The sequence below is a fragment of the Vanessa atalanta genome, chromosome 10 (genome assembly GCF_905147765.1).
Source record: "Vanessa atalanta chromosome 10, ilVanAtal1.2, whole genome shotgun sequence".
NCBI classification, from domain to species: domain Eukaryota; kingdom Metazoa; phylum Arthropoda; class Insecta; order Lepidoptera; family Nymphalidae; genus Vanessa; species Vanessa atalanta.
In genome coordinates, this window is record NC_061880.1 from 13,019,904 (window position 1) to 13,047,160 (window position 27,257).

General features: G+C 39.1%; 2 protein-coding genes across 2 annotated transcripts; one reads left to right on the forward strand and one right to left on the reverse strand.

Moving 5' to 3' along the window:
• On the reverse strand, positions 1–18,950 carry LOC125067011 (solute carrier family 22 member 6-like). Its single transcript, XM_047675375.1, has 8 exons — positions 18,589–18,950; positions 3,707–3,926; positions 3,229–3,329; positions 2,550–2,704; positions 1,948–2,314; positions 1,089–1,348; positions 780–961; positions 1–692 (listed from the first exon to the last, which is right to left on the reverse strand). Exons 1-8 carry the CDS (start codon positions 18,723–18,725, stop codon positions 525–527), a joined length of 1,590 nt encoding a protein of 529 aa, XP_047531331.1. The 5' UTR covers positions 18,726–18,950; the 3' UTR covers positions 1–524.
• On the forward strand, positions 9,662–27,251 carry LOC125067010 (organic cation transporter protein-like). Its single transcript, XM_047675374.1, has 9 exons — positions 9,662–9,698; positions 20,773–21,468; positions 23,792–23,990; positions 24,162–24,262; positions 24,339–24,493; positions 24,609–24,868; positions 24,953–25,298; positions 25,373–25,554; positions 25,671–27,251. The coding sequence occupies exons 2-9, from the start codon at positions 20,828–20,830 to the stop codon at positions 25,839–25,841; spliced, it is 2,055 nt and encodes a 684-aa protein (XP_047531330.1). The 5' UTR covers positions 9,662–9,698; positions 20,773–20,827; the 3' UTR covers positions 25,842–27,251.
• Positions 27,252–27,257: the final 6 nt, after the last annotated feature.

Here is a 27,257-nt window from a genome sequence, read left to right on the forward strand (position 1 = left end):
TGAGCAAATATTGGGAATTATTGCGATCTTATCGTAATAATTTTATTGTCATTTTAGACTTGTTATCTTACTTCTAGTTTTAATTCTTATAAAATTATAAAACTTTATCTTAATCGTAAGTATTTTAGAAATTATTTACATAAAACATGGTATCGCTGGAGGCACACACACACGTACAGCACGTGATTAATAACAATTAAATATAATCTACGCTTCTTAAGTTTAGATATTCGAGACGGCGTGAAGCTTGGTATTTGTTTGCAATAGCAAATACCGATCTCAGTTGCTGAGACTCGGTCTAGTGATAAGATGGTAAACAATCACTCTGTGTCTTTATGTATTATCAAACGCAAAGCTCATGTCAATGTGGCCGCTAACGCACACAGGCGCACACGTACACGGGGAGCACAGAGACATCCTTCGTTCCGTACTTGTGATGCTATCACAACGCTGAATGTCATTAACCCGTTGACCCTAACATAACTATTCTAGTTGAGATCAATGGAGTCGAGCGACGGCTAGGGCTAGGGCAGAGCAGTGGAGGCGGAAATGTCGGAGGACGAGGAGTCCAGGTCGGCGAAAGAGTCGGGGAGACGCCGGCCCAGCGTGTCCGGCACCAGCCGCGTCAGCGCCGCGCTGAGCAGCGGCAACGCACCCAACAGCGTCGTCGGCACCCATGTCCCGTACGCAGCCTGGATAGTGAATTTAAATTAATTATTTATTATTTTCGATTCAAACATGGCTATTATCATAGCCACATCACGAGCACAAATCCTTACCAACAGCGGTGTCTGCGGCGCGAGGATGGCTCCGACGCGGCCGCACGTGGAGCACGCGGCGAGCAGGCGCTGTCGCGCGCGCGTCGGGAACAGCTCGGCGGTGTACACGTACAGGGCGTTCAGGGCCATCGTCGCACCCATCTTACCCGCAAGGAAGAGCGCCGTACCCAATCCACTGTTTTCTGCAACAAAGTATTTTTTACTGTTCAATTATTCCACTAACGTAAAAGTTATTTTGCTTAAAATAAATATCATTAGCTTTTAAATGACTAACGATAAAAAATATTTTGTATAAAAGACACTACTTACGATCAGGCAAACAGGGAATAGCGATGAGGGCGACGGCGGTGAGGAGGAAGGCCGCAGTGAGCAGAGGCCGGCGGCCAGCGCGGTCCAGCAACAGCGTGTTCAAGACAAGCGCTGGTAACTCCGCGGCGGCCAACAGGGCGTAGTTAGCGTGCGCTGATCCCGCCAGCGCGTGCGCACGCACTGCGAGCCCGTAAAACACGAACACCGCACACGTCCACCATGCGAAGCAAACGAGCAATCTTCTCCGCAACGCGCTGTATCTGTTCATTGAGGTAACGATTAGTTCCTGCAATTTATAGAATGCTTGCAAGCAATTACATTTATTTATTTACACATCCTTAATGAAATAAAGGCACCGGTTACATGCGACACCCTCTTAAGAACGATGCTCTTGTAGACTATAAATGTTTTCGCATAACGATAGACTGGGGTCCTCTGAAGATATATAATAGAGAATATTCTCCTCTATTTTAGGACGCTTGACGTATTACAACATCTGTCACGGCAATTATAGTAAATATTCCTCTCATTATAAATTACATGTTTCACACTGCAACCATAGTGTTGTATTGCAATTACTACTGCAATACTAATATATACGAGTATATGTAAATATATAAACCTTATGTATAAGATGCTTCTACTAGAGATAGAAGGGTTTAATCATTTTCACCCAAAGAATTGGTATTACGATTTCGCGGCGAAATGCTTTGACGCCATCGTTCCACGCGGTGTGGGTTGGTAACGAGCTATCTTTAATTTTTATTCGTTTATGAAATACATTGTCATTATTAAAATTATGAAATTGTAAAAAAATTAATTAAAAGGGTTCTTTCGTCGTAGCAAACGAATAACTTACTTAATAAAAGCCTTGAATAAGCTCTCCTCTTGAACAATAGCCTCCACTTTATCTGTAACTTGGTCTTTCGAAAGCATTTTGTCTAAAGTGTCGTCGGGAATGGTGACTCTGTTCGCTTTCGCTGCTTGTTTTATGACCCGAACAGCCTCGTTAACTTTTCCACCTGCCACGAGCCACCTAATACTTTCAGGTAGGATCCAAGGGTAAAGCAACAGCAGAAAAGATGGGGGATAGGCAATGCGCGCCCATGTGCGCCAATAACCGGTCAAATAGTCCAGCAGAGCCAGCATCGCCGCTCCCGCAGATAATGGAATGCCGAGTAGTAAGCTGGCCAATATTCTTTGTTCAACCCCCAGCCACTCGATCACTAAAACAAACGTTTGTTAATTCATTCAACGGTACAAACCTACGCAGTCATAAGAAATGATAATTTCAATCCAACAATATAAAATGTAAACAATAATGCTATAAATATGTATGAGAAAAACTTAAACATTTCCTTGAGCCGAGAGACACAAATGACACATAGTTACTGTTTAATTACTATGTCTGCGGTGTGAACTGGGAACTTGTTAAAGCTAAGATAATAAGTATAAACTTACTAAGTACGAATGCCGCAGGATACACACTAGCTCCGAGTACAGTCTCGAAAAACTCAGCCGCCAAGTAAGTAGGATACGAGCCAGCGAAGGACTTGCAGAGCCCTACCAGTCCCGCGCCCGTGCCACTCGTCACCAATGCTGTTCGACGGCCCCATCTACAATTATATAATAATATATAAACCACTATGTAACGAAAACAGATTCTTAGAAACTCTTAAAAAGTTCATCAAAAAATCTTTAAATATATCTCAACGTATTAGTACCAAATCTTGGTCGGTTCATCTAAGAATAGAGGTGATTAACGGATATAGCTCTAGTATATGTGTGGTATACGAACTCGGTCTCTCGATATATTTGTGATGTATTAGGTTTAAACAGTCGACTGGCGACAACGGGGTTATGATCTAGGTCGTTCACATTCAAGTCCTAAAATAGCTGGTTACATTTCCATGTCCTAAATAGTGTAATTATGTTGCCAGCCATGACTTGTACTGAGGCTTAGCATTATGCAGTTTACTCGTTTGTAATAGCTATCCATTTGCATAATAATTATTGGTATAATACTAACAGGATTATTACACGTATATTCAGGTAATCAAGTTACTAAATACACTTAGATACATTATTAAAACTATCTAAAACGTAATTATTACTTTTAAATGAATGATTTAAATGTTACCTGTCGGAGACGTATCCCATTATTGGAAGAGAGACGAGCATCCCGACGTTGTGGACCGTGCCCACGAGCGTACGCTTCCACTCCTGGCACGCTAGACCGAACTAGAACATACAAGTAAAATAACATTATTGTGATTGTACTGTTACAGTTTTAATTATGTGATATAAAAACATAATGTATGTGAAGTCACATTAAAGTTAATTTTAAATAATGTGGAATGTTGTGGTTTCTTGATACGAGACAATATTGTAGCTTAGCGCTCTGGCGATCATCTGAAATCCGAGCAGTCTAGCCAGACTGCCCGTTCGTGAATCATTACTGCACTGTTTATTTGTTATAGTTGCTACTGAGTCACGTATTAAATTAGTAGTAAATATATTTATGTAATATATTTTAATGTAATGATGATAGGAATTATCCCTTTAAACACAAAACAGCTCGCATTATTTACGCAACACAAATCAATTATGATATTAACCTCAGACATGATACTGCTGTGATGCTGATAGACAAAGTCTTCGCAGTCCAGTGTGGTGGTGTTATCAAAGCCCGCTTCGCTGCAGACTCCGTCCAGGGTGGGGCGGCGATGGCACTCGGAGTCCGGCGGCAGCGCCCACGTGGACCAGGACGGTGACCACGCGTCTGCCGGTACCGGCCCCGACAGTGTGCTGTTGTCTTCACATTCTGGGATGTGGCACCTGAAGAAACAAAATTAATATGCGATTGAGTTACTTTCCGACGGCTCTTAATTACGAAGAATAATTGTAGCACTGTTAGTGTGGGATCAAATTGACCGAACCGCATGGACTTATTAAATAATCAATGATAACAGTCTTTTGTGCAAAGAGAAAGGCGGATGCATATTTAGAAGAGGTATAAACTGACATTATCAGTACTCATCATATAACCTTTATTTTTATTTTTTGCTGGAACAACGCATGACGCGTTTCCAGCAAAAAATTCGTATGTGGGTCTCGCCGCCGGCACTCCGTGTTTTTGGGATACGTCACGGGATCGCTTGCGCATACTACTGTGACGTCCTGACGGTAGGCCCAACTCTGTGGGCCTCCAATTCCTAGGGGGTTCTTGGGGTACAGAGACCCCTAGCCCCAGGGAGACTTATGGCGGGAGGAGAAGGTTTCCATAACGAAGACGCGAATCTTCTTTGGCGAAGCGGGTCGGCAGCACTACGCTCCCGCTCCGCGGTCTCCTTCTTTGTCATCACGTTTTCATAGAACAAGAGCGTTTCTCACGCTCGGCAGCGAGAGGTCTCCACCTACAATGGCCGCCAGGGAATGGCGCTGAGGCCCCCATGCGGTACACTCAATCAGGGTGTGGCGGGCCGTGTCCGAAGGCGTGTGGCGCGCGCATGTGGCAGGAGGGTGTCATCTCTCGCCTCGCTATCCGGTGCAGATACCTACCGAAGCAGCCGTGCCCGGTAAGCACCTGCGTCAGCCTGAATGAGAGTGTGCTGTGTCTTCGTTCCACCCAGCGACTCAAGTGAGGACGGATAGCCTCCACTGTCGCCAGGCCTGCCGAGGAGGACCCCAGGTCCTCCTCCCATCTTCTAATCAAGGCTCACTGGGCTAGAGCCTAGACTCGCTTTACCTCCAGCAGTCCTGGACGATCGCCCTCATCACATAACCTTACCTAACCGTAGTCGCGGTCATGCATAGTTTAATTGAAATGCTAATGTCAGCTTATAGATTATTAATATAACATATCAGGTAAAATAGAGTTCATCTTTATTTATTAAAATAATTGCTAATTCTCACACAACCTCATAGATCTAGTCGAGACTCGAGAATAAAGAATTGGTGCCAAACTTTTGGTAATACTTGCAGTAGATACCTGCTATGTTTTATAAAATCACGTACTAAGTAAGAGGTTTTTTTGCAACGAAAGTAAAATAATTTTCACCAATTTTGGGTCGCAATCAAAATAAACTTTATTGGAAAAGGTTTTTAGAAGCACTTTTAAGCGTCTCTTAATCTGAGCTTGAAAAAGAATGAGTTCATCTCTTGTCAAGTATCACCGCCTCGCAAGCATGTATTTGCTGCAATAATTTGTAGCTGATACAATCGATGAATCACCAATTTACTTACGGATCTAGGACTCCGACGCCTACGAGCACATGATCCGTTTTTTGCCCGCAACTGGTCCACGCTGTCACGTGACTAACTTTCCCAGGGATATTTTTAGCGATTCTATATTTACCAATCAATTGCTTAGCTGCTGCGGCGGCTTTAATTTCATACTATAATAAAGCCTGCTAACGGTCACCGCGACGTCTACCAAGTACAATATATATGTATGTTGGTTTAACAGGCGGGGCGAAAATCTTTCAAATATTTAAAAAATATACATTAAATAATCTTATCGATGATCCTTATTTTTTTAGTACGTTTGGTAAATTCTAAGTTTTTTTTTTTGGTAAGTAAATTGTGAATTGTGGCGTGTGAATGTGTCAAGTGGTGTATCTACTTTCCGAACCAATGGTTAATTCAACTTAAATAATTTAATTTAATCTTGTAAAATTAAAATTCAAAGGTACTTGTAACAATCTCCTTAAATAAGATTTTCATATTTTTGTAGACCAGTATGAAAATTTATATTTTTGATGTTGTAGATAATAATAATAGAAGTGCTTAATATTGATTCGCTCAGCAGAAATAACTTCTCCTTACGATCCACGTAAAAGCTGTATCCTATTACTCGGACCGTGCGTAAGGCGCAAGACTCATTTTGAAGCCTTATTATTCCAACGTTCAGTGATTCCAAACTTTACCTTTTAAAATAAAACTCGCTTCTAATTTAGTTTCATTATACGTACTTATTATTGAACTGCCTTATGTTGTTCTTACAATAAACGCCAATGGACTTTACTTCGTCCAGAGGACAACCGGTTTAACTACATTTCGTTATATGACTACTGTTTACAATCAAGTATGGAAACGTGTGTATATACATACAAGGACAAACATCATTTGGTAAACACATATTTTTTACAGATGAATCATGATCAAATTTAAGTACCTAAGTGTGGCTAGATCCGTGCAGAAGTTGTAGCTGACGATCCAATGGACGGTGGATTGAGGAATATATTATAATTCTCAAAGCCGTTCTTGTTAATACAGATGGAGTTTCGTCAACATACAAATTACACGAAACAAGTAAATACATGTAAGTTTTTTAAGCTATAGGTATATTACATCTTGAAATGTAAAGTAATGTGCTTAGTCATATCGCTTACGTTGATAAAAAATCTCAGCTGTACCTTGGAACCGCTACCTACAGTATCTTCTCGCATTAACTAAGACTAAACTTTATATAAACATTACTACAACTATAAGACTAGGAAAAAAATAAATTCTGCATCCGTAGCCGATTGTTTTTGGGTTACAATTAAAGAGCCGTTAAAAGGACGTAGTTACGAATCGTATCTTGAATATCATAACTGGACCTAAATATAAATACAATCCAAAAATGAAACGAAACGGAACGGTCGAAAAGGCCTCCACCGAATGGGGGCCTCAGCTAATCCAACACTTCAACTTCAACTTGTTAAATTTTCATTCGAACGTTGTTTTATGCTGACGCAAACAGCTCCGCAATAAAGTATTGATCTTATGTTTTGCCCTAAATTAGATCACTATTTAATTTTCCAAAATAATATGAAGATATTTATATAAATATTCGATATTACGAGATCACCTAAAAAAGTAATTACTATGTAGATCTGAACGTCATCATTTAATTGGTGTGTACATTAGTCAGTGTTATTTTATTTAAAAAAGCAGAATCAATCAATCAATCAAGCACTTTCGAGTCATGCTAAAGATGACAATAGGTATTTAATGTAAAATTGTTACCCGTTAGGAACGCGAATAATCGTAACGTTACAGAATAGCTAGCAAGTTGTCGCTTGCTAGCTACTCTGTAACAAACTCGAAAGTAATAGCGGAATACGATCATGAAGTTGTAACATTAAGACAATACACGCATTGATATAGCGCGTAGTATGTCGCGAGTGAGATGCGAAGTGATTTTTTACAGAATAATAAAACGATACGAGGCGATCTAACAATAACTCCTCAATACATCGTATGGCTTAGATAATTAATTATTGTCTTTTTATTACGATGCGGTTAGTTTATGTATATGTACTAAGTGACAACGATGGCGAGTAGCAATAAAACCCAAGCAGTGGTGACCGCGTTACGTGTGCGTACGCAGACTATGTTTATATTGAGCATTTTGTATTTTGCCTCTGTAACATAAGAAATATGTTTAAATTAACACCTCAGCACACTTTACACAGACATAGTGCGCTTTGAGCTTCGATATAACTTCCCGATTCCTTAAATACCAAGTAGGGTACCTACTGTCACAACCCAAACAACGCTGCCGAGGCGCCAATTGCCTCCTTATATACCAATCCCTAAACAGGTAAGATAAAAATATTCTTAGAGCCGCGCTATAAATATACTAATAGCATACATACCGACGGACTTGTCTAACTACTGGTGCCGGCGGTGGACACCAGCGAACTGGTTTGTTTACACTTTTATGGGTGCTCAGAGAGTTTCACACACCCGTCTTATTGCCAAATAAGCGAACGCTGCCCAAATATGGACATTTATATTACGAATGTCTATTTACATTCATCGTCTCAGTCCTCAGGACATTCATTGGCGAACCTTCGGTGAGCATACAATTATAAAAAATGTATGGCTAAGATTGGTCAGGAAGCGGTCGACGCTCTTCGGTGTAATAATATAATGAATGGCTATACGAATAAGAGAGGCTGACACCTGATACCCATCTCGAAAAAAAAGAAACAAGTTCATGAAGGAAACAACTAAAACCGGCTTATTGGCATTACGACAATTTGTTGCGTGTGTCGACTGTCGGTGTCCGGCGAGTGGTACTGTTGGTGAAGTTGGCTTGTACGGGACTCCGTACAAGCCAACTTCACCAACAGTACCACCAACAGTACCACAGAGCCGGCATATGCTGGAGACCGGTGACTACCGTCTCCAGCATATGCCGGCTCATATTTAGTGAGGATACATTATCACAATACTTCAGTGCTGCAATATCCATTTCCTGAAACATTAACGCTAACAATAATGTTTTTAATTTTAAAAATTCATTTTCTTAAGATATGTTGCCTTTCTTAAATATATGACGTCATCATCACTTAAAGATTATAGAATGGTTTTTCCTCTCTTTTTGTCTCTTTTTGTCTCATGGACAAGCTAAGCGGCGAAAGTGCTCACAGAGCTCATAATAAATATAGCGCTCTACTGTACCGTAGGGTTTGAAAAAAACCATCAGTCGCTCAATGAATTGGAACCGACGCACAGATTACTTTACGCTCGAAGGATGTCGGAATATTCCATTACAATAAAAAGGTGCGCGAAAACCTTCAACCGTAACGAGTACTTGATAAACATAATTATAGTGACACATTCTTTGTTCGAACAAAAACAGAAGCATTCTGGTACTGTGTCGAACGAGGATATTCCAAAGCTATCATTGTAGTACGTTTATTTTATGTCAACCAACGGCGCAGTCTGATTGTAACGTTTAAAATAAAGTTCATTGAAATCTTGAAAAATAAATGCTAGAATCAGTTAATCAGAACCAAAGACTGCGGGTTCAAACCCTGCAACCAGCACTGTATTTGCACATGCCTAATTAGTGTTCGATGAAATTCTGCACAATGCATATTTTTCTCAGTCAACTGCTTTGTTTTAATTTTAATGATGTCACTCTGGCTGCTAGTTGAACGGCACCGTTAAGTAAAGTGTCCAGGCGTTTCATTAAATCGCAAATTTAACCACTTGACTGCAACATATCCACAAATCCATTTGAGTCGCGTAGCGCACAATAAGTTACAAACCTTCTCAAAAGGAGAGCAGACCGATTCCATCAGTGAAACCTTTACAGATGTTATTTTTTGTATACGTGAGTTCATTGGCAGCAGTAATATATGATTACGTCAACATACGTATAGATATACCAAATAATTTTATATGCATAACCATTTAGTATATGTAAATGATAAACGGTACATATATATGTAGAACAAATGTTTGTTAAAGTTTCATCTATCCATCGAGATGAGACACCTCTCGTCTTCTACCATTTGTTGTAGAGTGTTGGACGGGCATCAGGAATTGATAAGATTCTACATCTAAATGTATAGCTACGTTGTCTCAATCACAATGTTTGATAATCATAAATAATAACATTGCAGGTTTTTAAATAAATGGTTCTATTTAATGAAAACAAAAAACAACTCAGCTAGTATGTCACTTCTAAGATAATATAAGTAGCAATATTCTTTATCCGCTGTTTGCGACAGAGCCACTTAATATAAACAAACAACAATTGCGAAAGCTTAGCATAATGTACCCGACGGGCGCGCGAGGCACGCCGTGTGAACGTGTCACAATAATTAGGTACCTAAACCAAAGTCCGCGGAAACGTTACAAAACAGAACATTTTTTTATCATCTCTTCGACTTTACGTTTGCCGATCTCTACGGCGCTGTTTTGTCCGATTTCGCTCGGGAATACCTTTTCTGGGTTGCTTTTCGACTACCACACAAGTTGTTAAGGCATTAAGTGCCACTTTAACGGAATAGATTGAGAATTGAAGCGCGGTGGTTCTACTCTACTACATACATTATTTTTTTATTTTTTAGTTTTCGTCATCTTCTAAGATTTAGTGTTTTCTTATAATTCAACGTAACACTGGGACTAATATTTCCTTTGGTCAGATACTGTTATTTTTTACCGATAGTATTAATTGAACTTTTTACTTTAAAGTTGTTTGCTCCACGAATGATTCATGTAATTGTGTATTTGTGTGTTATTTGTCACTCGGTATCTATGTAGTGGTGTCGCGCGTGTGGGAGCGGCCAGCGCGGCGGCGCGGTAGGCAATTGTCAACATCGCGGAATAGTAAATACTGGAAGTGCTATTAACACGCGTCTTACGCCAATTGATAACATTGAAATTACTCATTAAACTTTGACGACTGGTATAATGATAATTTGACTGCAATAATGTAGGCAACATCGATTGCTAATGTAATAACTTGATACTAATATCTACTAAGTAGATAGTTTATCACACAAAACTTCACACTAATAGTTTGTTTACAATTTATGAAAAATTAAAATAAAATCGTTCATAAAATAGTGAAAACAAAAGATGTAATAAAAACATTACGACCAATCGCTCGATCAGTCGCCCGACCGGTCCGCCCGCGCATTTTATTTCGGTTCGCGTCGCGTTCACGCACGTCGCACATGTTGCGTTTTCGCGTCACGTGAGAGAGAGCTGCGTCCGCGCTGCGACGCTCACACCGCACCCACCGCACCCACCGGCCGCCAGACTGGTCGGCTTTACTACCGAAAGTAACATTAAACTTATCGTACGTACAGCTATTTATTTATTCAGCGGTAAAGAGATAACATATTACCATATATAACATAGTAACCACAAGCGTATCTCACAGAGAGCCAAATAAGAGCGTATTATATGAGCATCAATTATGTTACAGAGAGTTCCCGACTCATTGAATCGCTCGCGCATATGTAGAGCGTCAGGCGTCAAGCGTCAACTTTACTTATTTTCAGACATGTAAATTAAAAACAAGGAAGTATCAGTACGAACTCCTACGCACGTGATGTCGTGAATACACGTTATTCTTATTACGATAACATACGTTTCTTGATTCGCAGAGTAATATGATATACATACATTTGGATCACTACGTGTAAACGGACGTTGCTCGCGTTTCGCGGTTCACACATAAATAATGAGCCGTGAGAGAGGTTTCCGCCTCTATCTCCGACACTCGCCGGCTGCCGGCGCGCTGACCGCCGGGTCACGGGGCCGCCGAGAGTCGGGCGCGAGCGCTCTTATCATGATAATCCTCTTCAGTTATTGCTTATTTATTATCATATCTCTGACCCAAAAAAGGTCAATAAAGGTTAAATGAGTGTTTACGAGTACGTCTCTGTTAAATCGTGTTTATTTAAGGCTTTTCATCGTCTAGCAATCGCTGGGATTGACAAAAACAACACGAGAACAACGACCGCACGTTACCCAATCCAGACTGTCTATTTACCGACACATTGGCCAACATTACTCGACTCTGGATCATAGCGTACTTTATATGTGTAGTGAGTAGTTGCTTCGCGCGGTTTCATCGGCGCTAACGACAATCAAGCTTTCCGGCCAATTGTAAATTGTTAACATTTTATTGAAGTCAACACTCCACTCTCGGACTAGCGTGCCCCATGAACCATCGGTCCCGCTTCACTGTGATCTGCCATTTGCGACCTTCAATGAGTAAATTTTACACACGGCACCGTATTCGTTAAGTATACGTTTAGCCGCGAACGTGTCAATACAGAAGAACGTACAAATGCGTAATTAACATACATGTGGCGCATTGTTGAATACCGCAGCAGTCACAGGGTGCGGTAACACGGCGCAGGAAAACAAAACAGTGAACGATGTATACGGGCTTCATGTAGAACAGACACATAAATAAATAGAGAAACGCACGACTATACATATTTCTTCATTAGCGAGGGGCGGTAGCAAATAATGTCTGATAATCTCGGTGTTTTTTTTTTCAAGTACGTTTGCTGAACATCGTGACGCACACGCGGACGCGGCTCACTCGTAGAAACCATAATGAAATCCTTAAGCTGAAGTATCGTACATATGAGAATATTAAGTATCCTATACCCGAGTTGTATAATTTGAATTTCTTAAAAGGACACTCGCTGAATAATTAATAATATCCTACATTTCTAAGCAGTCGCCCCTGGCCTGCACGAGACCACTCCACGCCGCGACACTTTACTTATATGTAAATACCACCTGTTCGTATTAGTATCTGAGTCTCCGCTGCTCACATTTGCGATGAACACTTTCATTTTATTGAGCTGCTTTACAAATTAATAATACACACAAGATTCGACACCACTTCCGTTGTGAAAGCTCGGTAGCACTTCGAATTCCCGGATTATCTTAATGTTCCAACTATATGATCAATATTTGTTTTTCGAAAACTAAAAAGGATTTTTTTTTGTTTTCGTTTGTATATATGAGTTATTTGAAGCATTTTTCGGCGAAGTTCTTCTTAGTAAATTGCTCACGACTTTCTCAAATAATACACGAGTCGAGTGTATGTTTACCTCCACTGAGTTACCTACGACGCTGTCTCTCACTTTGGTGCTTTTATTACCTTATTTTATTGTTACCTCGTTGACTTCTATATACTTTTCTCACTTAAATGTACTCGATCGATATGATGAAATCGAATCTTTATAATATGCAACGTTATACATTTTTATTGACATATTGTGGGCGCCAAATTTTTTTCCCATGCCTTGCGCGAGCGTTCAGTTTATTTCAGTAATCTTCTATAAGTTTTATATAATGATTAAATATATATATATATATATATATATATATATATATATAAAGAAATGTGTACAATTCCATATCACGGGATGTCTTTGTCTCTTCCATTGTTTACATCTTCTTCTTGACTGTGACTTTTTTAAAGAAAGTTCAACGCGCTGTCACTTGACCACGCTGCGCTACCATGATGGCAGTCTTTAAGTCTACTCTTGGACTTTGGTGCAACTATCGCCATTAACGTTGACTGCCTGACGAGTGTATGTGCATGTGCCATTTAGTTACTTTCAACATCGTACTGTCAGAGAAGAGTCGCACTATCTCACATGTTTGTCTGCGTACAGTACGATGTGTACACATATCTACAGTCGGTTCAATCCGTCTCGGTGCCTCTCTAGCCATTAATGTACGAAAACTTCGTACATTAATGGCTAGAGAAGACGAAGTACCTCAGTATTGCCGGCCAAGCCTGACAACAAACATCACCCGTGAGTTATCCTGTACGCACCGAAACCCCCTGGACGTCGCATACGCCATTAGCTAGATCTACCATAGCATCTATTCCGCAAGCCCCATCGTCCACTCTCTCAAAATGAAGATATTCACTGACGTCAACATACTATCCGACTAAACCAAAACTGTATATCTGGTCCATATGCAGGAGGAAAAGAAATTCCTGATGGACCAGGGATACGGAAAAGGTGAAGGGTCAAGCGTCATGACCATCGACGAATCTCAGGGACAGACCTACAGCGACGTTATCTTAGTCCAGTCGAAGAATGTGAGACTCCGTATACACGAAGACGTTCCTTACGCAGTTGTGGCAATCACTAGACACACTAAAACCTGTGTTTTTTACCGGACGATGGTGGCGACGCTATCGGCAGATTCATCGGTCGAGCGGCGGGTTCTTCTGAAAGGACCATCCTAGAGCACAGCCTCAAGACATCAGATTCGCCCAGGCTGTACTCTCCCTGAACGAGCGTGGAGCAGGGCCCGTTGGATTGCAGCAAATAGGATTAAAATAATTACTTATATATTATTTATTATGGATTATGTATATATCATTTTAAAATGAAAAAAAAACAGTCAGGGTGGGCCAGAAGAAGACGACAAGCTTGAAATCCAGCGAATATCTGCTGATGTTCAGTAAAAATATAAAATATAAAACGAGAAAAGGTATAAAAGTAGTAGTGTAAAAAAGGCACGGGCAACTGTGAGCCGTGAGCGTTGTAAATTAAATTTAAAAAAAATTACGAAAACTGTATCAATTCCTAAACGTTAGTCATTTCAACTTAAACAAACAATCCCAAGGACAGACACGAGCTTATTCCACCGCCGAGACGTAGCTGGCATAGGAGGTTTTATATGTTTATCATATTTACTCGCTGAGGATATCAATTGCGTTGCGGTTTCATAATAGATTTAATTATCAAACATTGTAAAACGTGTGTACGTTATTAACATAATAATTAATCGCTAATGTTATTCCCACGTGTCCGCCATCGTGTCGCTCTACACGCGCGATACGCCCTGCGACGCAGGTACACATTAACATTCGCACTAATCGTTACTAGTCTTATAAACAAGCGATACAATTAATACGATAATGGGCTACGGATGGTGTAACACGCACAGCACGCACAGTACGTACAGTACGAACAGGATTTTAATTAATGAATATCCTATCTCATACAAGTAATTATCGAATTAAATTCGGAGTCGTGTAGTGGTTAGGTTAGGTTATAAGAATGGAGATCCGGAGGTCCTGGGTTCGATTGCCGGGTCAAATCAATAAAAGGGATTGAGATCTGTTAAACAATATTCATTAGCAGCTAGCATTTATTCAGTGGGCAGTGCTGCCACACTCATCTCCCGTGCCTCGGAAAGCATGAAAAGCCGTTGGTCTTGTGCTGATTCCTCTGCGGTCGTGTCATCGGATCGAGTCGTGTTAACGATCAATTGGTTTTAATTATTTTGCTGGATGATATTTTCCTGAGCGTGGACAATATTATGTAGTGTCTACAATATTATGATAGAGACGATCTCTGAGATGACCCAGCGGTTAAAGTACGTCGATCTTACCCAAAGATTGCTTGGTTGATGGTTGATCTTTGACCCGGTTTTTTATAGCGCGGGATATAAACAAATTGTAATATAATGTACAGTAGTTACAGTTAGTTTTTTATATATAATTAGTCGTTAACGAATTTATTATTTGGTGCGTTGTTATTGTGGGTAAGATGCCATTGATTATTATTCTTAGTATTGCCGCGCGGCTTCACTCGCATTTAAATTGGATTGCAATGCAATTTATGTATATTTAGATGGAGCGTAGCTCCGTGCTATAGAATGTGTTGAATAGTATATAAGAATGCATATTTACCTAACTTGCTATCTAGTGCAATGTATTATTATTTTAATCCATTGATTCCAGAGATTAGAGCGTACATACAATCTATCCCGATTGATAACTGGAACACTTTTATTTACTACTAGCTGTTACCTGCCTGCTGCGTTGAGTGTTTTAAAATTTATTTAAAATTAGTTATTTATAATAATTATTATTATTATTATAAATGAGAGCCATACTTTTTTATTTTGAAAATATTCATTGAACATATAAGATAATAAAATAATAATGAATTATGAAAATAATAAAATTAACAACAGGAACACCAAATTAAAAAAGAAATTTAATTATCATGACAAACTTAATCGGCCTCTGACTCGGCCTCAACTGTCGTTCAAAAAAACTCGCTCCAAAAATTTTGTATACAGACAGACTCTACCGATTTATATAGCTGTATAGATAGATATAAATATAAAGCCTATCATTTGCGCAATCATATAAATAAATAATAAATATTGGACAACATCACATACATTATTCTGATCCCAATGTAAGTAGCTAAAGCACTTGTTGTATGGAAAATCAGAAGAAACGACGGTACCACATACACCCAGACCCAAGACAACATAGAAAACTAATGAACTTTTTTTCTACATCGAATCGATTTTTTTTATAAATAAAATTAAAATTATAGTTTCCTAAATATTCCGGTTTTATACTATAAAAGCTGCCGTGGACGATATCTCCACTATAGCTCGTAAAAATTAAAATATACATTAAAACACCGACGAAGCAACTGAAAGTAAATTCGAATGAACAGTATCGTAATGTTTAATTGTCAATTTCGCGAGCACGTTGTCTCCAGCTCGGGTCGAGTGCGCACTTCACCGACGCGATAAGACCATCGCTCTAAAAGCAGCGTCTTTGATGGATTATCTGAATTAGACTAGTGTAGATAACAATGTATGTGTTGTCACCCGACCCCGCTGTCGCTCGATACATCAACACGCCGACTTCAGTGTCATCAGCAACAACACATCATTCTTAACTGGATTACGTTTCTGTATTCCCTATTCATCTCTAATTCAATTACTCGCTGTGCAAAATATATAACAAAGAGCTTGTGATATCAGAACGACATGATAATCCGCGATTGCTTTCAGATCGAGCAGACCTAATATAACTATCAACTTGTTACGCTGTGCACACAGGTTCGTGAAAATGGCTTTCAGGTACGCAATAAGATTCCAAAACATAAAAATCAAAAACGTTCTAATTAGAAGTCGTTAATTAAAAATAAAAATATTGTATTAAATAAATTAAAAAATCGATAATTTAGAAGAACATTTCTATGTGAACTACTCGAATAAAACGAATGACTCATAGATACACAGCTTGGGAATGAGAGGATAGCCTCCACGCTGTTTCAAATAACTAAAATATAATTATCATTGTACATGCAAAATGATAAAAATATATATATATATCCCGCTGAGTTTCTTTCGCCGGTTCTTCTCAGCTCTGAGGATAAATACCGAACCGGTGGTAGATTTTTGACTATCAATAAGCAAGTGTAAACACTTCTATATTGAATAAAGATTTTTGACTTTTTTGACTTTGTAAACCTAAAATACTCCCAGATCGGTGGTATTTCGTCAGAAAGGTATACATTTTTGACCATCTCTAACCAATAAATGCTTCTGACAGAAACATAATTTGGACTTGAACTTTCTGCAAGTCGACATTGATAGAAACGAGTCGCTCAACAATTACTACGCTAAGGTTCGAATGGTGAGAGAGCCAATCCGTAAGGAATTACTACATGGTTGTCGGTTTGGCACTTTGATGTATTAAGTTTAATGTTCTGTAAGTACTACGACGGTGGTATTTTCTTGAAGAAAAAGCCCTCTTTAAAATAAATTTCAAAATATATGTATATATATTACTATAAATATATTTCTTACAGTGGTAATATACATGAGTAGGGTATCTATCGTGACCATTAGGTTGCATATACAATAGTCGGTATTTATGTTCAAAATAATTAATTAAAATTAATGAAAACGATTCAAACTGTATAATATATTTTCCTAGGTACAACTATTCATGATCTCTCACAGAATGTAATGCAGCGGAGCGGTGAGGAAAGGGCAATAACTATAAGGCTGATATCACCGCGACTACTCGCAAGCGGTTCTATTCAGTTCTATTTAATTAGCTCCGTTTCAATGTATTGTATGTACCAATATATATATTACATAATAAGCCACCAGACGCAGACATTAATAAATAAGGCAAAGGTATTATTTAACACAAGATTATATATATTTACAGATGATTGAAATTACCTAACATGACTTTGTATTAAAACTCTGTAACTACTGAGTTTCTTGCCCGTTCTTCCCGATAGAATCTACATTCCGAACCGGTGGTAGCTTTACTTTTAATATAGTTGTATAAAATGATGATTCAAAAGATCTTGTAAAAGCCTACTTGAATAATGTATATTTAGACTTAGACCGTCAGTGCGCCACATCCCACTGTAAAATGTAATATTATTTATTAATTAAATTACACTGGCTCACTGCTACTCATTCGCTCAAATTTCGCTTCAAGTTTGTGATGAGATATTTTGTTTGAGAAATATTACATAGTTTATTTATTTTTATTGCTTGCCGACCGAAGTAACTAGTACAAACACAAATTCTGCCTTCTATGCTTCGCTTGTGAATTTTGCGTGGGCGTCAAAGCCTTGTATTTTTTATTATTAGACGGTGAGTACCGAGTCGACACGCTGCCCGACTAGTGTACTGCGTACTTATGGTACACACGTAGCGTACCAGTACCAGAAACTGGTGCACCGACGGATTGTCTGCGCTTGCTGGAAGTGACTGGCTGAATTTATACCTCGGACCTCGTGTGACCAAGCCTTGTTTTGAATTTTAATTGATTTGGTTCGGTTTTCAGAACACTTTTTCGATTTTGTCGGTGAACAGCTACCGGAGTCGGGCTAGGCGTTGTATTATAGCGAACATATTTTAATCGGTTGATTTCTAATCGATTATTATTACAATGATTTTCATTGGCGATTACTATTGCCAGATAATAAACGTGTTGTGTGCGTTCACACGCGAGGTGTGCTCTTAACATTTATTTACACCCGCACCTACTGTGGTTATTTCAAAAAAATGCGCTACTGATTGAAACTGCTCCGTGTTTACAATTTTTTATTAACATATAGTATAACGAGCAGTCAGTTCACGTGACGAATATTTGTATGTGTTTATGTTGATAAATATTTAATTGATTATTTATTTTATTTATTCGCCAATTATGCGAAATATTTAAATTTGTTTATAGTTTTGGTTCACTAAAGTTCGTCTGGAAGATAAATGTACTCGTAGAGAAGTATAAATACCACTTGAATAACTTGTTCACTTCGAATAATAAAAATAGGAGCAATTAATTGGTACTGAAAGAAATGAAACATAAACAAGGTTCCGTAGTATATCTCAACAAAACTCTTATACAATAAAGCAACACGGCTCTCACCTGTGCGGCGTCCGCGCTGCCAGGAACACGTAGTTGGTGCCGTACATGCCAGTCAGCATCACCGGCAGCGCCAGCAACACCGCGATGCGTGCCTGCCACCTTCCCCAGCCCGCAACGCACTCTTTCTCCATCTCCATTTGAATTTCTCCTGCCTTCGTTATATGCGTCAACGTTTCAGAAGCGAATAAATAGACGTGGATTTTAAATTCGAAAGCTCAACACGGCGAGTTGATGTTAACAATTCTAAGTTCTGTTATCGGCGGCGCTCTGATGCGCTGGTGCGATCACACGACACCGAGGAACACGTCCCGCCGGCCGGAGGGTCCGAGCGGTAATACTGAGCGCTGGCCGTTTCGTACGTCAGGACTGCTTCGAAAGGAGACCGGCAACCGATTTCTTGACAGTTGACCCGCTCACTGATAGTCACGCGTGACTGAAAATGATCTCTAGGTATAAGAGATAAAGCTTAATCCGGATTAGAGAGGCGCGCGCGCAGGCGACCGGCATCTGCCACTCGCGGAAGCTTCGCCGGCCACGTGCTCGCCGACTGATAGTACAGCTGCTATTGTGTTCAGTTGAACTCATGTAAATACATACATAACCCAAAAAATTTATATATTTATAGGTACATGAATTGTACAGATCAAGTAGGTGTTTTGTCATTTGCAAGTAACAAGCTGAAGAGAGCGTAGTGTTCTTTACATTAGTTGGAATTAAACTATTTAACCATTCGCCTTAAACGTTACGTATGTTCAATACTCAAGTGTACCGAAGTAGGGACGCACGTGGCGAATACTGCCCGATTAAAAATACATCTCGTACATGTATGTATGCCACGATAAAAATAAACACGCACACGAAAATAAATGAACCTTTTATGAGCAAGTGCTTTGACTCCAATTGTTACCGAGGCGGTTAGGCAAGGCTCTACGGGCTGCTGACGTCATTCTTTTAAACTTTCTATATTTTCACTAAAGATGATTTGCCAGATATTTTTAATAACTAATATCGACGTCGTTTATTTATTTTTTCTAAATTAACGAAATTCAAAAGTTATTTTAAGCATCTGACGCCTAGTCAGAAATTCTTATAAAATTGAACTTATATTTTACGTTGCAATATAAATAACACAAGGGGAAATGTTTCGCGCGCTGTTTTAACTTACTTCATGAGATATCTTCTTAAAATCTGTTGAGTCGGCAAATTGGACTTGACCCAAACAGCGCAAGACCAGCGGCTCGAAATGCTCTTCGAATTGCAGGATCGTTGTTGTTGACCGAGCTAACTTTCAGACCGAATTCTGGATACTTCTGAGAATATATCAACCGGAAAACTCAATAACTTTGTATTAAACGGGTTCAGGTATTAAATCCAGGACCTTGAGACCGAAGACATTATAAGCTAGCTGCGAGACCAACAAAAGGGTACAATGGTATTATTTTTTTTGGGATATTAGCGAACAAATGGACATCATGTTCAAAAATTAGTGATAATCACCGCACTCCAACATTGACAATGCAATATATTAAGAAAAAAGTGCCGCCAACAACCTAAGATATTATATTTCTTGTGCCTAGAACTATGCCGGCCTGGATTTTACGGTAGAATACTAAATGCTACCTACTGAGGCCGGCACATAGCTCTGCTAGGTATAGTAGAGGTGGATAAGTCTATCGCAATCCCGATGCTTAGAATTAAACTACTATCCATCATATGATTGATAGCTCTCTGACTATGTTATAACCAATGCAACTTTTCGGGTCAAACTCCTTGTTGTAGATGTAACAGTTAACGCAATTTAGTTCACAAAACTTACAGATTCAAAAATATACCGTTACCCGTTGTTTGCCGATATTTAAAATAGTTATGCAAGTTATAGTACCTAGTGCGTATTCGATTTAAAATCCGACGCAACTATAAATGTTGATATATTTTTTATATTTTGGTGTATGAACGAGTTACCATATTAATTAAACCCGTAGTGGTCTCCACTAACGATAAGTTGTGGAAGAATATTAAATTATTTCATTTCTTTCAAATTATTATGACTAGTTAAGCTCGTTTTATTATCATGGTTATTTTCCAAAAATATTTATACACTGTAAATATTATAATTCTGTATGTAAAAAATATTGTAATACAAAATTAAGCAACTTCATAGAAACTTCTGCATTTAATTACAAGGTAGCGTTATCGCCACATATGTGCCAACACTGATAGCCGCTGAGACCTGAGACGTATGTATGTCTCACACCTAAGCGACGTCAGTCTCGGTTATGTTATGGCGAAAGCAACAGACGCGCCCGACGCTCGTTTTACGAGTGCAATCGACGATGTTTTCATTAAAAATAACGATATAATTCCAATGACTGACAATTCAAACATAATAAAGACACAAAGTGATAACAGAAGTGAAATAGTAAAAGGTGATCCGAATATGTGTAGTGTTTCAAATTATGCTGAGAAAATGAATAATAACTCCAATGAAAGTGGTAGCGAAGCGGATAACGACAATAAAAAGGAAAATCGGAATGAAACTCAACGAGATGACCATGACATAATATTCGATAACAGAGCTACTGGAGAGGTTGCTAAGGATGCGCGTGATGCAAGCAAAGTTGGCATTAATATTAAACACGATAACTATAAAGAATTTGATGATGTAATAATAAATAACCAAAGCGAAAGCGGCAGAAAAGACAATGCACCATCTAAAAAGACATATCAAGATTCTGCGGAGGCGCTGGAACACGCCTTGGTGCAGCTGGGTCACTTCGGCCTCTACCAGCGCTATGCACTATTTCTTCTATGCATCCCAAACCTGTTTTCCGCCATGTACTCGCTTAGTTATGTTTTCGTAGCTGATCAAGTTCCTTTTCGGTGAGATTAATGAATATAACTATATAATGCTTTGTAACACGATGTGTTTGCATTGAAATGTACTTTTAAATATTTTACGTTTTAATTATTCATCGGTACATTTTTTATTTGAAAAATACAACAATTATTAATTATTAATTTTATGTTTGTATTCATAATTATTCATCTCGTGAGCGGTAATTAAGGAAACATCAACAGGAAACATACCCGTGGGTCATCCAATCTGGATAGGAACAGCGTGATGGAATAAGTTTTTAACCTTCTAAGCAGTTGCACAGCTGTAGGCAACATATTTTACTAATAACAATATCGCCAACCTACTTATTACTAGTACTTTAGATACAAAATCTTTTAAAGATTTTTTTTTGACAATAAGCAAATCATAAACCCAGCAAGCATCCAGTGTTTCTTTACTTTCGCTCGTGATATCGGCACACAGACACAACGCACTACTGTTATTCGGTGGGAAGTGGTGTGTGCGTGGCAAATGACACTCGCCAGCTCGACAGCACCTGATGTGTGCGTTTCAAATACGACACTCGGCAGCACAAGTAGATAGGGGGAAATCATACATAGTAGTCGGGCTGTCGAGTAGACTGAGATTTACAGCATTCGCGGTTAGAAACTTTTGGATATTGACTTATGTTGATAAAGCTCGTCTTGTTTAGTTTAGTTACTTCCACAGCATAACGTCGGATATCAATACGATATTTTTGTTGCCAAAGTGTTGTTAAAGAAAGAAGAAATATATATATATTTAAGCAACATTTACTTATTATTATAATTACTGTGGTCGTGTCGGCATCTTAGCTATATGTATTTTAGCTTTATTAAAAAGAGTTGTTCGAAAACTCATGTATATAAATGATTGCTTATAATATTCAATATTCATCAAAATCAAAATCAAAATATACTTTATTCAAGTAAGCTTTTACAAGCACTTCTGAATCGTCATTTAACAAACTATTTATAGTAAAGCTACCACCGGTTCGGAATGTAGATTCTACCGAGAAGAACCGCAAGAAACTCAGTAGTTACTCTTTTTCAATATCTAAATATACAGTCATGTTAGTTAAATACAATTATATATGTGTGTTATGTCTCCTGCCTGGAAGTCAACGAGCATTAACTTCACGCTTTTTTATCATTAATGTAATCTTTTATCGAATAATGTGCCTGAATCTATGAAACGGCAAAGTTAAAAATGTATTTTATTATAGAAGCGGATACCTTGCCCCAAGAATGATTTATTGACTTTGCGGAGTCGGAAAGTTGGCGTTCTAAGCTTATCCTTACTTCTTGTGCACATACAATGATTGTCACTCATTTTATGAAAGTGTTCAATGCTACTGTGAATATACGTAATATTGTTGTAAATATACTGTGACGCAACAATGAGTATTTCTACTTTGTTAAAAACATCCCGAAGAGAGTATCTAGCTCCAAGATTATAAATAGACCGGATTGCTCTCTTTTGTAAAATAAAAACCAGATTCAATATCTGCAGCATTACCCCAAAGTAATCATCAATATCAGTTAGATGTCTACCTTTTCTAACCGCGTATGCTGCGGAGTCTTCCTGTCAGGAATGATAAATGACTACTCCACTGAAGTTTGGAATCCAATACTATTTCCAAAAAAACCGTAGTATCGGCTACATCAAGACAGTCACCATTTAAAGATATAATAATTTATAATGGCGTTACTTTTTAGAGTTTTGTATGTTTTTTTTTTTTAACATTAGCAGCCTGTAAATTTTCCCACCCTTTGAGGAGAAGGTTTGGAGTATATTCCACCACGCTGCTCCAATGCGGGTTGGCAGAATATACATGTGGCAGAATTTCGTTGAAATTAGACACATACAGGTTTCCTCACGATGTTTTCCTTCACCGCCGAGCACGAGATGAATTATAAATTATTAAGCACATGAAAATTCAGTGGTGCCTGCCTGGCACTATATAAACGAAAGCACTTTTTACCTTTAAGGCGTCGATCTAGATTTGGCTTTATAAATATCTAAGAAATATAAACAAAATGATAATAAAGTTACAAAACTAATAATTATTTCCCCTCCCGTTAGGCTTCTTAGACATAATATATGCTATAAAACGGTACGCCTCGTTTTTGAATCTTTTATCTAAAGAAAATAATCAAACTTTGTAACAATCCATTCAGTCGCAGTGTCAACACTTGCCTGCGGTGGCGCTGCGACTGATGCCTTCACACAAGTCGTCTACGTTTTCTTAACAAGCACAAAATCATAACCAACAACATTTGCTGGCCGGGTGAGGAAACAAAACGCATACAATGTGTATTCTCTCAGATGCCTTATAAAGGAGTGCGAAGGCCAAGGAAGTTACTTCGACAACAACACAATTCAGGAACTACTACCTGATGATTCGTGTCGCCGTTACGAGCCGGTGGCAATTGATCAGCTCAGCTGCGCGCGAGAAGACTACCTGAACACGACCGTGGCGTGCAAGTCGTTCCTGTACGAGAACATGGACACTATCTATGCTGAGGTAATAATTGTCTAGTTATGTGACGTGGGTGAGCATCGTCCTGCCATAAATCATTTCATAGTAAAGGTAATTTGGTAATTATAAACATGACGATAAAAAATTAATTTATAACAAATAGGAAATATTCTATATTGTTTCTGCAAAATATTGTACTCAAGATTTTTGCCTCAGTTCGGTCTGGCGTGCAATGAATGGCAGCGGACGCTGGTAGGCACGGTGCGGAACGCTGCTCTGCCGTTTTCGTTAATTCTTACTGGATACATATCGGACGGGTAGGAGACAGAAGCTGTTTATAATTTCCGTATACAAGACATACGTTTCCGCTATTGGTTTGAAATACTTTTACAGTTGGGGTCGACGAACTGCTTTTTGCATCTTTTCCGGGTTTGCTGGTGCACTCGGAATTATCAAGTCATTTGCGCCAAATTATCAGTTATACCTCACTATGGAATTCTTCGAGGCCGCACTCGGCTATGGATTTAATGGTGCCGCTTACGTCATGAGTAAGTTGATATACATATATATTAGTTTTAATATTACAATTGAATTTGCTTCTATATACAATCCTGAAATAGTAATGGCTTTACACTTACACTTACAAATGAACTTTTGGTCTAGTGGTAGAGCTCGCGCGTCCTTCTTTGCGCGCGACATTTGCGTGTGCGACCGGTGTCGGTTACGGGCTCGGAGGCGTCTTGTTTGCATTCATTGCAAGCCGCGTCCCTTATTGGCGCGATTTACTTCGTACTATCCACACACCCGCATTACTTTTACCAATGTATTGGCTTTTATTGGACGAGAGTACGCGCTGGCTGCACGCCACGCGGCGGACAGAACGTGCTATGGCTGCTATACGTAAAGTAGCACGATGGAATAAAGTACGTACCTATTGGTTCCTTTGTACTTATAATATACTTTGATGAGTGATAAGTAAAGTTTAAGTACCGACTATTAACTCCTAGATTACTTTGGATGAAGATCTTTTGACGGCCGCAGGAAAAACAAACGAAGTGGAAGTAAAATCTAAAGGGAATCCGTGGTTGAGCTTAATAAAGTCACGTGTGCTGATGCTACGATTCGCAGCGTGTTCATGGTGCTGGGTGTCCGCTGCCTTCGTGTACTATGGACTTACCATAAGCTCAGTGTCCCTGTCTGGAGATAAATACACCAACTTCGCACTTACCATGGCAATGGAGATCGTCGCGTCTCTACTTATCATGATGGCACTGGAACGGTTTGGTCGCAAACGAAGTATATTCGTGGCGTTTTTGCTGTGTGGGATATCTTGTGTAACTCCATATTTTACTTGTAAGTTAATCTGTTTGATGTATTTGTATGTGCGTTCATATGAGTACGAAAAAGTAAAGTTTCATTCATAACAGCACATGCCGGCACAGGACTGGGCCTGTTCTTTGTGGGCAAACTGGCGATAACCTTTGCCTTCAACTCTCTGTACGTGTTCACAACGGAGTTGTTTCCGACGGGTGTGCGCTCCTCTGCTCTCGCCGCCGTCTCGCTCGTCGGTCGCCTCGGATCCATTCTCGCGCCGCAAACGCCTCTACTCGTGAGTAGGAATTGACATATTCTTAAAGGCGTTACTAACAAACAAACTAAGTATGTTTATATTGAAAAAGTATTTCAAAGAGACGAATGACTACAAGTAGTTGCCTTTGTCACCAGAGTGTTCCCATACAAGCAATGTTATACGGCGCATGCTCGGGGTCGGCGGCGCTGCTGGTGCTTTGCATTCCGGAGACGCGCCGCGTGCCGCTTCCGCAGCATGTCAACAATGCAGAGAAATTGCGCGCCCCCGAACCGACTCTCGTTATACCCACTTCTACACACCTCTGAATACGTCCTCTGGTCGTGACGGTACGAACTGATAACGCGAATAAAGACGAGAATTAACAAGAAATTTTCGCGGCTTTGGCTGTGCACCGAACTGCAGACTGACTATTGTAATGAGATTTTTGTGAACGCGTATTTTTAATTTGTATTACTGTGACTGAAACTTTTATTAATAAAGTGTCGATAAGCGAAATATTATGTAAAGAAACAAGATCTTGGAAAACTTTGTAATATTTTATCTTCGACAACGATAATGATAATCTTGTTCTATTTTAATACTTATCTTGATAAAAAACTCTCGCAACGGTTCAGCGAGTATATTAGTGCTGTATTAGACAGATTTTCCTTATTGTTTCATCGGCAAAGGTAATTGTTATTTTCCAAAAACCTTTTTTAGTAATGAAATATCACTGAATTCACTTGGTGGTAGGGCTTTGTGCAAGCCCATCTGGGTAGGTACCACTCACTCATCAGATATTCTACCGCGAAATAACAGTACTCTATATTGTTATATGTTATACTATATATTGGTGACCACTTACCATCAGGTGGTCCATATGCTTGTCCGTCAACCAATGCCATAAAAAAAATTCAGTATCACATGGTACAGTATACAGTGCATGTGGGTACAACGCCCTCAGGGACACGAGTTTAAATAATCTGGTCGGGTTCGGTCAGTATAATTAAATGTCTCGAAGCTTTTCGATAGAGTCCTGAAGCAGAGCTTGTTGCACGACGAGTCTGAACAACACATTAGTCGTTTACAATAACGTATATAGTATTTGTATACATATGTATGTACTTTCTTTTAAATATATTGGCAGGCCCATCTAAGTACCGCCTGGGAACAACTCATTCAACTAAATACAAATACTCCGCGACCAAATATCAATACATTGCATTGCTGCGTTCAATGCGGATTCGAATGTTTCTTAGGAATGTAAAATGTTATTAGATCAAAATGGCGGGCAAGAGATAAATCAAGAAATAAAATCTATTTATTGTTTTTCAAATAGTCGTCAAGCGACCGTCGCAAATGACTCTGCAATGACAATGACTTACAATCAGGGCGCTTGCATACCGTCCCAAAATAACAAATCCTTAAGGAATTAAATGTATTTATTAAGAATAGAGCTGTGATAATAAAAGTTACTGGTTTTAGGCGGCTAACGTTGTGTGTAAATATGGTTAAAGGGTCCGTTTCGTTGACGTGCTCTTCTACTCTTCGCTCTCTTTACAACTCTGCAAACCAAAACTAGACAACATCAAACGCAATACCTGATGACAAACGTCATGTAAAATTATATATTATGCAGAGGAAGACACACTTGTACCCTTGCTGTTTCACATGTCTTTACTTGGGACTGGAAACTAAAGATGATATTAAACGTTTTCTGTAAAACGATACGCTTGAAGTAG

Bases quoted from the DNA above. Each gene is read 5' to 3' on its own strand.
- LOC125067011 (XM_047675375.1), bottom strand. From the start codon at position 18,725: ATGGAGATGGAGAAAGAGTGCGTTGCGGGCTGGGGAAGGTGGCAGGCA. The intron at 3,330-3,706 runs GTTAATATCATA...TGTATGTTCTAG, and splicing joins ACAGCAGTATCATGTCTGAG to TTCGGTCTAGCGTGCCAGGA. The intron at 962-1,088 runs GTAAGTAGTGTC...ACTTTGTTGCAG, and splicing joins TATTCCCTGTTTGCCTGATC to AAAACAGTGGATTGGGTACG.
- LOC125067010 (XM_047675374.1), top strand. From the start codon at position 20,828: ATGTATGTCTCACACCTAAGCGACGTCAGTCTCGGTTATGTTATGGCG. The intron at 21,469-23,791 runs GTGAGATTAATG...GTATTCTCTCAG, and splicing joins GCTGATCAAGTTCCTTTTCG to ATGCCTTATAAAGGAGTGCG. The intron at 24,263-24,338 runs GTAGGAGACAGA...ATACTTTTACAG, and splicing joins ACTGGATACATATCGGACGG to TTGGGGTCGACGAACTGCTT.